Source organism: Sinocyclocheilus grahami, unplaced genomic scaffold, assembly GCF_001515645.1.
Source record: "Sinocyclocheilus grahami isolate Dianchi unplaced genomic scaffold, SAMN03320097.WGS_v1.1 scaffold146.1, whole genome shotgun sequence".
Taxonomy (NCBI): domain Eukaryota; kingdom Metazoa; phylum Chordata; class Actinopteri; order Cypriniformes; family Cyprinidae; genus Sinocyclocheilus; species Sinocyclocheilus grahami.
This window is the reverse complement of record NW_015505325.1, coordinates 545,292-557,127: the sequence shown is the minus strand read 5'-3', so window position 1 is coordinate 557,127 and position 11,836 is coordinate 545,292. Positions and strand designations below refer to the sequence as shown.

Below are 11,836 nucleotides of genomic sequence, written 5' to 3'. Positions count from 1 at the left end.
GTGTATGTCATTCATACTGCATCGATAATTGCAATAGTAACTCAGATCATCGTTCTGAGAGAAAACTGGACAATGCGATATGTTTTTTCGCCTTTTTTAGGTGTAAAAACACCAAGGGAAGGAGGTCGCGGAGAAGACGCCGAATAGTAAATCTGTCAATGTCACTGATTAAACCCACTGACTCTCACTCAATAAAAGAATCACATTGCTGTGTGTTTTTGCAAGTTTTGATTTTGTTGGTTTATTAGTTAACATTACCTTCTTTGCGAGCATGACTCTCACCCTCACTAGGCTTGTGAATTAGCAGAACTTGAACAGGGGACTTTCTAAAATGCTTAAAGTGGCTTAATGTACCAAGACAGTGATAAAGACAAAATTGTAAAGCATATACTATGTGCAGATATGCATATAAGATCAAAATGTGAACGCAACGCGTTTATTTACACGTTAAGCATTTTCCTCTCATATAAACAACGCGCTTAATACACCGAGACAGTAGGTGCGTTTACATTACCCTTCAAATTGTGCAAATTGAAATTGCGAATTGAAAATACACCTAATGGAAATGCGTAAATTTCGCAAAAACGCCCATATCTCGCAAAAAAAAGATTTTACGCCTGCGGGAGGTGTTTTTTCAGGCAATGCGAAAAAGGAATAATTCGCAAAACTGCAATGGAAACGTTTTTTTTTTTGCATTTACAGGTCACATGGCGTATGTAAATAGTCATATGATCATTCTTCAATGTACTATAACCTCCAAGAAACACTTCATACGTGGCCGTTCTCCAGTATAAGGGGCTTTCCCTACTATGCTTAGACAGTTTACACTGCACACGTCTGCAGTGCAGTGTGGCTCTGATACAGCCACTGAAGCTGATTGCGGCCACTCTAGTCAATGCTTGTGTTTATTCCAGCTGCGCCACGCACGTTTCTGTAAATTTTTTTTATAAATATAGCCAAAATCCATTGCCATGACTTATCGCGAGAGGCAAACGGTTATGTTTTAGTTGCATAACATTGGTTAATGGAAACGCCGTCATTTCGCAATACTTTTTTATAGATATAAAATATCGCCAAAGTTTTGCACAAATCTGTAATGGAAACGCGCTTAGTGATTTAAAGACCACATTCTGTACACACGTCTAACCAATAAAGCATAATATGTGTGGAAAAACAGATGAGGCCAAAATATGAACTTTAGTAATTACTGTCTTAATCCATAAGCGCTTTCTAGATTACAGTTTTCTAAAGAGAGGAAAACACTTTATGTTTAACGTTTAAACATGTCGTGTTAATATTCTGGCTCATCTGCATGTCTTTCGCTGTCTTAGCACATTAAATACAAAACTTTCCCCAAGCTCCTAGGGATTTGATTTTGCTTGTCATTTGTTGAAATAAATATAAAAAGTACAGTGAGTTCGTGACTGTTCGCTGAATGTGACCCACAATCTCTGATTCTCCTCCGTGGCCATGGAAAAATTTATATTTATAATGACAGCAATTATACTTTGTCATTTAAAAGTTTCCAACAAAGAAATGGATCGACTTTTGTCAGCTTGTTGAACACGCACTTTTATTTGGATAATCTACCATATGATGGCTGAAGCAGCAGCGAGCGTAAAGCGGGCGACATTGTTTTCACGCTAATTGGGTAAACACTGTAAACCAGATTCTACAAAACCTAAGAGAGAAATGCAGTGCATACCATGCAGTGCGATAAAATAGATTCTCTTCCCTGCAAACGATACAATGAAGAATGAATGGTTGTTTAACTTAAAGGCAAAAACAAAAGATAAGCATTTATTCTTTTAGAGAATAAGAAGTAGCCATGGGAACGATAGCGTATCCTGATAATATGGCGGCGCCTTCCCGAAATGCAATGCGGAGTGAAAAGATTGTGACGTAACTCCTCATTCTCCATTGTGATGCCTGCGGCAACCACATGTGATGACCCCGGGCTGGACTCTGCGTTGTCCATGGTGAAAGCCGATCCGGTGATCGACAGCGCGAAGTTGAAGTATTTCCTCAGCGACCAGCACGGATCAGCTCCAGGCATGACGAAGCGATATCGTCCTCTTTTGGAAGGCCAAACAAAGTAGTTTCGCGTTCACAACGAAGCACACAGCGCTCTCACAACATGGCGGTGGCAACAATACTACAGCGAGCATAAAAGTTACGCTTTCTTTCTTTGTGTGAACATTTGGGTGGCGTTATGCAAATCTTCCCACATAGTGACGTAGGTATGTGGGGGCGTGTTAGAACAAGCCGTTTTAGGTAGGTGTGGCTGACTCTTAAATTTTATAAATAACATCTCTTTGGATTTGAGACTTTAGTCTTTGCAACTTTACAGATCTTCTTTATGCACCAAGAGCTTGTAACACTCCAAAGAGAAAGGAAAAATTGAAATCGCATCATATGACCCCTTTAAAACTATTTCACCCTAGCTCATTTTAAATTTGTTAAACTGATAAACAACCATATTACAACAATCATTTCCCCAATAAAATGTAAATGTTTTTCTTTTGCATGAATATGTTGCATTATTGATCATTTTATGTTGAAGGGCAGAGTAAGTGTTCTTGGAATAAGTATGCTTTATTATTTATTTATTTAACTTTATAATGTAATGTAAATATTAATTCATTAACCTTTGTTTACTCATTTTCAGACATGAAAATAAGTAATTAGATTGCAGTTGTGTATGAGTTTGTCCTGGGTTAGTTTAAGATGAAATTGCAATTATCATTGCTATTATCATTGGTTAATTATCTTGCACGCAAACAAATTCTAATAAACAAACTGTGTAATTTTAATAGAGATATCACTTATGCTTTGTTATTTTTAAGTTAGAGCTGTCTTTGCGTGCTTAATTCAAAAATTACATCATAGAAATTTTCAAGAAATATTACTGTATTTATTTTCCCCTCAGCCAACAGTGGGCCTCTTTTACATACCCCAGAAGAAGCATTAGAAAGGAAGTTAAGAGATGTGGAGATCAGATGAAAGTAAGTTTTTTTTTTCTTTTCTTCATTTTGTACATTTAGCAATGTATTAAACATATGTTGGACAATATTGCATCGTACCAATTATAATGGGTATTATAATGGATGTAATATAATAATAAAGGGTTAGTTCACCCCAAAATGAAAATTAGGCTGTGTTTTACTTTACTTCTTTCAGACGAATCCAGTCGGAGTTATATTCAAAATTGTCTTTGATCTTTCAAGCTCTATCGTTGCACTCAGCGGGTGTTGCATTGCTTCTGTCCAAAAGACGTGAAATAAAAAGCACCTTTCCATTTAAAAAAGTGTCTCACATGGCTCCGGGGGGTGAACAAAGGCCTCCTGTAGCGAATCGATGCGTTTTTGTAAGAAAAATATCCATATTCAAAACGTAATAATCACTTGAATCTAGCTTGCGCTCACTGTTGTAAACAGAAGCAGTTCCGAGGGAATGACGCATGAGGTCAGCTTTGCGCATGCGCCGCTCAGAAGTGATGCACGCGGAGAGATCGAAACAAAACAACGGTCACTAATTAGAAGTACAAAACGAGGATTTGTAAAGAAGAATGTCAGAGGATTTCGATATAAGCCAAGAGGAGACTTGTTTTCCTTTGCTAAAGTAAGGAAACTTTGCTTCTTTTGATCCTGTAAACAAACGTTGGTTTTCACGAGACTCACCGGCGCATGCGCAACACTGAACTCATACGTCATGCTCCCGGAACTGCTTCTGTGTACAACTGCTGGCGCAAGCTAGATTGAAGTGATTATTACGTTTTGAATATGGATATTTTTCTTACAAAAACGCATCGGTTCGCTACAGGAAGCCTTTGTACACCCCCTGGAGCTGTGTGAGACACTTTTTTTTTATGGAAGGTGCTTTTTATTTAACGTCTTTTGGACAGAAGCAATGCAACACCCGCTGAGTGCAACGATAGAGCTTGAAAGATCAAAGACAATTTTGAATATAACTCCAACTGGATTCGTCTGAAAGAAGAAAGTCACATACACCTAAGATGCATCGGGGGTGAGTAAAACACAGCCTAATTTTCATTTTGGGGTGAACTAACCCTTTAATACACTTATTATTTCAGCAAATAAAAATTCTTCATTGTGTCACAGGCATGATCATATGTTTCAGTTGTGGAAGAGGAGAGGCCTAGAATGCCATCAGAGGTTTTTCTCCAGCAGCCCGAGGTTCAAGATGCCCACTCTGATGATATGGCACTTCATAGCATCTCGGAGTCAGAAGGGGGAGAGATAGAAAAAGGGATAGAAGGAGGAATAGATGTGAAGATGGACTGCAAAGACAAACAGAATGCAAGCCAGCCTGTGTCCCAAAATCTAGTTATTCAAAATCAAGCCTGTCAGACAAGTAAGATTGAGCATGTTGTAATGATAAAACAGGATTATGGGACTGAATTACCTTTAAATGACACTAAGGGTGACCTTGGCCCGGGTAGTAAACCCCAGGGTGAATTACCCTGTCCTCACTGTGAGAGAAGGTTTGTGAGTAGTCAAGGCCTACAGCGTCACATACAAACACATGCTATTTCAACTTGCCACACACAACGGTTTAAATGCAGTCGCTGCAGAAGAACTTTCAGTACATTGTTTAGTCGTCGGAGGCATGAGAAAAGACATGAAAATAGAAATAGGAAGACAGGTGATCTCACAGGTGCCCCTTGCACTTCCAGTCAGAATGTGCCTGGCAGTGCCGAACCTCTGAAACCGGCATCACAGAACCCAGAGCCAAACAAGTGCATTAATGCAGCTGATGGTGAACAAAAGGATGATAAAACCAGTGATGTCAAATCCTCATATGTCTGCAAGTACTGCAAAAAAGCATTTAGGACTTACACTAGTCTAAGGAGACATCAGCGCAGGATCCATGAGCGCCATCTTCTTCCTAGAGGAGTTTATAAGAAGGTCAAAATCATTGAAGAACCTGAAGGACAGCAGCTTGTTGAGACGGCACAGGACAACCATACTGCTATCTCACAGTGTGCAGAGGACATTGATCAGGAAAGGGAGTACATGGTTGACATCTCCAGTAACATTTCAGAGAATCTTAGCTTCTACATAGATGGGAAAATTGTCTCAACAAGTGCCGTAAGTAACTGTGAGGTGATTGAGATGAACTCTGGTGGTTCTGCTGTGATTGGATTAAATGCTGTTATAATCAGTCCAGCTCAAATTACACAAGCTCTTAAATTAGAAACCAAATCCAGCAGTTTTACCTCTGACCTGTCTGAGCAGTCCTCAACCAGACGTAGGACGTCTACCCCACCTTTACTCCCACAAATAAAAACAGAATTAGAGTCTGAATCCATCTTGAGTACCTCCTCATTTTCCTGGTCATCCTTGACACTGTCCTCTACATCTGGAACTCCTCTGGTCACTGCTCATTTACCTCAGTGCATTGAGACAGTTGCCTTTCACAAGGAAAAAACTATCTATCTGTCTCCCAAACTCAAGCAGATCCTTCGGAATCAGGATGGCAGTAAACCAGCATTTGCACTGATTGCTGATGACCACAAACTGGGTCCTCCCATATCTCTGACTGTTTTACCTGCAACAACAACTAGATTTAAGAGAAGGACAACCTCCCCTCCCAGCTCACCACAGCAAACCCCTGATGTGAATATAGAAAAGCAAGATCAGGATTCTATGAACGCCAAGAAGTCAAAGTTGGAGAGCCATGGGTTGAGCCTCTTGGACAATGAGGAAACTGAGCCTTTGAATTCACCCATTAACAGCTCTGATGGAGCTCCAATGCAGCAACAGATCTTGCCGTTGGACTGCTCTGTATCAAGAACTGGTGGAAACTCTTGTAATCAACAGCCACTGGACCTCTCAAATTCTGTGGTTAAGCGAGAGAGCAGCGATGCCTTAGCAGAGTCCATTCTGGACTTAAGTATTAGTGGAAAGAGTTTAGACTGTGACTCAGCTGGAGTCTACCTGACTCAGTCTGCTTTAAGGAAGAGTAAACCGAACTCTAGTATGCTTCAGAAGGTACTTATGAATGATTATGGTGGGGTAGACATTCCTTCTGCTGAAGCTCCAGCTACTGCAGGTGTCCTCAGTGTCCCTGACATAACAAACCTGGCAGTTGTGGCCGTGTCTGATGCAGGTCCACCAAAACCTGAAAAGTTTTTGTTTGAGTTGGCTCTTCCTCCTGCTTCAATCAATCCAACCCCTCCACTGCTCGCTCCTGTCAGTATCCATCCAGCTACCCCAGTCCCTTCACCTCAGTGTTCACCTTCTTCGTCTCCAACTTTTGTATCCTTTCTATCGACTCCCACAATGGAACCCACTCAGGACATTCAAACTCTTCATTCAGCCTTCATGGTAACTGACAATGAACCACCCACAGGGTCTGTAGAAGACTTTGCTGATAATCCTGTACAGCTTTCACAGGGTGATTTGAAAATGACAATCCCTGACTGGGGGTCCTCTGTTCCTGGAGGTCTGGAAACCCTTATACCTGCAGTCCCTTCACTAAGTTTACAAAGCTCTCACTGGGTTGCTGATCCTTCTGTATGTGAACTAGCTCAAAGAACATTGGTTGTAGACTCTGTGTTAGCTTCTGATGCACAGATATTTTCTCCATCTCTGCCTGTTAACCAGTCCAGCATCACATCCTTGGATTTTCCTCCAAACACTGTTGTTATAGAGTATACAGTTGCAGTGCAATCTACAGAAAATATTCTTCCAGCTCTCCAACATAATTCTGCTCAATGTCTCTCAGATCAAATTCCTGTCGAAGCATTACAGCAAGAACCTTATGTCCCATCTGAGCCACAACCTTGCAGTCCTGACACCACCCTACTGCCTGAAACCTCCACACAGTTGGCATCTACAGAGCAGTCAAAAAGTTATACAGATGGTACATTGACTCTCACTGCTTCCACCAATGTTGTTGAGGCAGAGAGCAATGAGAATGGACAGGAAAATATCCAGTCCTCTGATTTTTCTAAGCAGGAAAACAAAGTTGAAGAAGAATTATCTCCCTTGCATCCTTTTTGCAAGAACTTCATGTGCAATGTTTGTGAACAGCCCTTCCAGTCCATGAAGATTCTTAGTCAACATGTAGGTGAGCACTCAAAAGAGTGGCCCTATAAATGTGAATTTTGTGTGCAGTTGTTCCAGAGTGACACAGGTTTGCTGGAGCACCGATCCAGTTATCATGGCATTGGTAAAATTTATGTTTGTAAAACATGTTCTAAGGAATTTGCCTTTCTCTGCAACTTGGAACAGCATCAGCGAGATCTCCATCCTGGTCAAGAGTGCTCACACACCGAAGCAGTACATGGCAAGTTAAGACCTGAAAATCATAACAGTCCCAAAACTGACATTACTGATCCAGGCCTTCCAATCACAGAAATTAAGCAAGAATCTGCCAACACAACCTCAAAAGAAGAGAAGGATGCCTTGGACAACACTTCTGAGGAGCTGTTCACAACAATAAAAACCATGGCATCAGGAGGGGTCAAATCAAAAGGCCAAGATGTACGTCTAGGCATTAACCAACATTATCCAAGTTTTAAACCGCCTCCTTTTCCATACCACAATCGGACACCAACTGGGACGACAGCAGCATCGGCCACCAACTTTACCACCCACAACATCCCTCAGACCTTCAGCACAGCCATTCGTTGTACCAAGTGTGGTAAGAGCTTTGACAACATGCCTGAACTGCACAAGCACATCTTAGCATGTGCTAATGCTAGCGACAAGAAGCGATACACTCCTAAAAAGAACCCTATACCACTTAAGCAGTTTGCAAAAGCACAAAATGGGGTGTTATCACCTGCAAGGATTGTTAATAGCAAGCAGAATCTCTCTCAGAAAGTCGGACAACCAAGAAAAATGAACTTTCACGAATCACCAGTTAAGATAAAAATGAGTATCCTGAATAAGAAGAAATCTCAGCTGGTGCAAAGGGGTAGACCTGCTGGGGGAAGAAAGGCCTTTGCTCATGATGACCTGGGCATTTTTGCATGTCCTCACTGTAGGAGAGAGTTTACTTACAATGCCAGTTTAAAGAAACACGTAGCTTTTAGCTGCCCCATGAGACCAGCCAGTAGAAACTCCAAAAAAAGAACACTCAGCATTGTTTCAGCCCAGGAGAACAACGGGAGCCTTCGCAGACAACTTGCAAATTTGAGCACAAAGCCACAAGGGTCAGACCACGGGCCAAAAACAATAACAAGGAACCAGATCATTAAGCAAAATGCAGCAGTTGATACCACTCAGGATTTTAGGCTTAAAAGATCTACCATTCTGTCAACATCTGTGGTTCAGTCTAGTAAAAAAGACAAGCCTATTTTAAAGAGTGGCTTTATGCCACAGCTGGCTTCAAAGCAGATAGTTCTCTCATCTGTCGCTCAGGTAAACTCTCAGGAGCCAGGCGTTCGGGTACATGCTTTAGGTAGAAAATTGGAGCAGAGAGTGGGCGATATAAAGATACAGCCCAGAAGAGAGGACCATTTGTCTCTGAGGTTGAGAGAGAGAGTAGGAGGACCCATTACTCGCAGTGTGCAGCAGGCCGGCACCACAGCAACAGTACTTAAACAGCCAGACAGTCACAACATCATCATGCGCCCTGTCGTTCTTCAAGTCAAGAAATGAGACGTGAAATAAACAAAAAATTATTATTGATGTTGACTGTCTGTTTTCTTAAAATGCATCCTCAGTGCAACATTTATCTGTAAATATGATCCATCTAAATATTGGACACTGTTTAAACAAACTTAAAATGATGGCTGAAATATCATTTTTATTTTATTTACTATTTCAAAAAAAGCAGGCTATAATATACATTCTAAGCATTATGAAATCCCATTACACATCAAGATATCAACTTCTCATTTGTAAATACATTCGCTGTCTGAAACAATTTTAATGTGCTAATACAGGGGGCGATATTCCTGGATATCTGTATTTAGCTCCTATACTCTGCTCTAACACACCTGCCTGTGGTTTTCAAATGACTTTGAAATGCTGGTTTAGGTTAAATTAAAGCCTGAACTTGTGCACTTTCTGCTGTAGTTCATATTTACCTGGTTTAAATGCATTGCAATACAATGAATCCATTACTAGTAATTATTTATTAATGTAAGTATTCTGTGTTTAAAAGATGTGTTCAGTGAGGTTCACTGGAGCACAGGAATTATTGTAATGGTAACTCGCTTTTATTTTTGTAGACTGTGTTAGTTGTGTTTTACTTGTTGTATAGATGCAGTCTGAACTCTTCATGCATGTCAGATATTTCATGTTTGAGTGGTAGTGTTTATATATCAGTCTCTCTGCACTGGTAACAAAAATGCAGCAGGAGAGGAAAAAGAAGGGTCAGAATATACTGCATACCTGACAACATCTACACCTCAAGGAGCAGGAGAAATGTATATTCTGTTCACAAAGAATATTTATGACTAAATGTCAAAAGTCTCTGCATTTCTCTCATCGTTGCTTTTTTTGTGCCATCTATTTGTGATCAAATGAGTAGTCATATTTAATGGGTCTCGTTTTTTGATGCATATGTTGGAGAAGCATTGGGGAAGATATTTATTTGCGAAATAAGAAAGCATTTGTCTGGAAATGTAGCTCTAAAGATGATTGTTCAATAGTTTGCACAAATTTGTGTCTTGCTGAGTGAACATTCTGATGGTAAACATGGTATTAGACTAAGCAAAAGGCCTAAAAGGGTCAATAAGTTATAAATCATTATGAAGAATAGATGCATTGTTTAGGAAAAATGTTACAGAATAATATTTTCTTTTAATTAGAAGACTTAATTAAAGCTAATATGAACACTGAATTGTTTACAGTTTGATTGATTGTTGTGACTGAAAATGTTACTAAAGCATGCCTGTTTGAGACATTTACAGTAATAATATCAGAACTTATCTTCTGGAAAGAAATTTAGTCATTAACCAGCTCACATAGAGGTTCCACTGCAGTTTCATTACACCTTTATGATGGTGTGGTATAATACTTGGCAGAGATTAAAAAAAAAAAAAATCTGAAATATTGTAGGCCTACGGAAAAATAATTTTTGTAACTTTGCTAAAATTGACATATTTAATCCAATATTTATCTCCTGCCACAAAGTTTGCTTTGTGGCATACATATTCTTGACCCAAAATAGGTTTACAGGCTTGAAGGGTTTCAGAAGCTTCTTTAATGTGAAATGTGAGTGTGGTCTGGGAATTGGTAAAATAATGTTCAACATCTCCAGGGTTGGGTTGAATCTGTATAGTTTAGAAACCTTGTTCTCGAATGATTGAATAAATTGCGCTGTTATAAAGTTGTGTTTAAAGTTCAATGAATGTGTGTTTTGTTTTCATTGCCTAATTGCATGATGTCACAAAAAAGAAATGACAGTACAAGCCAAACAATCTGAACATCAGACACTATATCATAAACATAAGATACATCAGTTTTTTTTATCCTACCCCAAAAATTAGCATCCCAAGAGTGAAGGATGTCGGTGACATTTCAGATGCATTCCAACAGCTCTCACAAGCCTCATAAACACATACTGAATATGACTAAAAACTATTCTGTCTTTTTTTTTTACTCATAATGGGCCATATGTGAAAACTGATATGCAAAACCAGAACTGTGACTTAAGTATCCTCTCAGTTACTGGTTCAGCTAACCATTACTCAGAGGTGTAAAGTATTGGAGTAAATGTAATTAATTACTGTACTTGAGTATCTTTTCGGGTACTTTGTAGTTGTACTGAGTATCAAAGATATTAGCAACTTTTACTTTACTTTTTGAATGATTATCTGTACTCTTTACTCCACTACATCTGAAATGAGTGTTGCAGTTACACATTACATTTTGCATGGATCTAGCTTTTACTGCAGCAGTTTATTTCTGCTACAAAAGACGTGATACTGCCTATTACAGGCCACTGAAAGTACTGCGATTTGCCCTTACTCACCCAAACTTGTCAACAAGGCTACTTTATGTGAATGCGAGTTCCTTAACAAGTATTTGTGAATCACAGGTGTTTTATATATGAGGAGAATTTGCCACTGATGATTCAAACGTGAGTTTTGAGCAGTGTAGAGTAGCACTTGTTGTTTGTCATTTCTCCGATCACAAATGCAGACATGGTTTTCTGCAGTGGTGTATAAAGTACCTGAAAGCCATACTCAAGTAAAAGTACAGATATCTTACCAGAAAATGACTTTGGTAGAAGTTGAAGTCACCGTTTAGAATATTACTTGAGTAGAAGTCTTAAAGTATGTGATATTTACTGTACTTTTACAATAAAAGTATTTTTTTAATCTTAAACCTACTTAAGTACACACCTCACGCACTGGATGCCGTGCACGCGTGCGCCCAAAGACAGTTGGGCATAGTGGTGTATTAGAGGTAAAAAAAATTATATAAATACTGTTCGGTTTCTGGCACAAACCGATCGTTTCATGTCTTAGGACATCAATGTGTCGTCATGAGCCGCAGGGTTTAATTTGGATTTGTCTGTGCATGTTTTTTTTACTCTCATAGATTTTGTTACCATTGCCATGCATTATACGACTGATAGACTGCAACGGTTGGAGTTAAAAATCATCAAATGTGTTCTACTGAAGAAACAAAGTCACCTACATCTTGGATGCCCTGGGGGTAAGCAGATAAACATCAAATTTAAATTTTTGGGTGAACTATCCCTTTAAGTACTGTAACGAAGTATTATTACTTCGTTACATTACACCACTGGTTTTATGTTTACCCAGCGTGATGCAACGCAACGTGTAAAAAGACAGTATAAGTCATTATAATCTGTAATTATGTCCCCACTGGATGCAACAAATGCC

At 39.4% G+C, this 11,836-nt stretch overlaps 1 protein-coding gene across 2 annotated transcripts in view; it reads left to right on the top strand.

Annotated features, from left to right (window-relative positions):
• The window catches only part of LOC107591769 (PR domain zinc finger protein 2-like), an 11,977-nt gene extending 1,681 nt beyond the window's left edge, over positions 1-10,296 (top strand). The window contains exons 2-3 of one of the 2 annotated variants that reach the window (XM_016281008.1): positions 2,930-3,005; positions 4,141-10,296. In XM_016281008.1, coding sequence (XP_016136494.1) covers positions 2,987-3,005; positions 4,141-8,633 — 4,512 coding nt within the window. In that variant the 5' untranslated portion in view covers positions 2,930-2,986 and the 3' untranslated portion in view covers positions 8,634-10,296. Of the gene's footprint in view, positions 1-2,929; positions 3,006-4,121 lie in introns of those variants that run through there. The other variant, XM_016281009.1, reaches the window with a different exon arrangement.
• Positions 10,297-11,836: the final 1,540 nt, after the last annotated feature.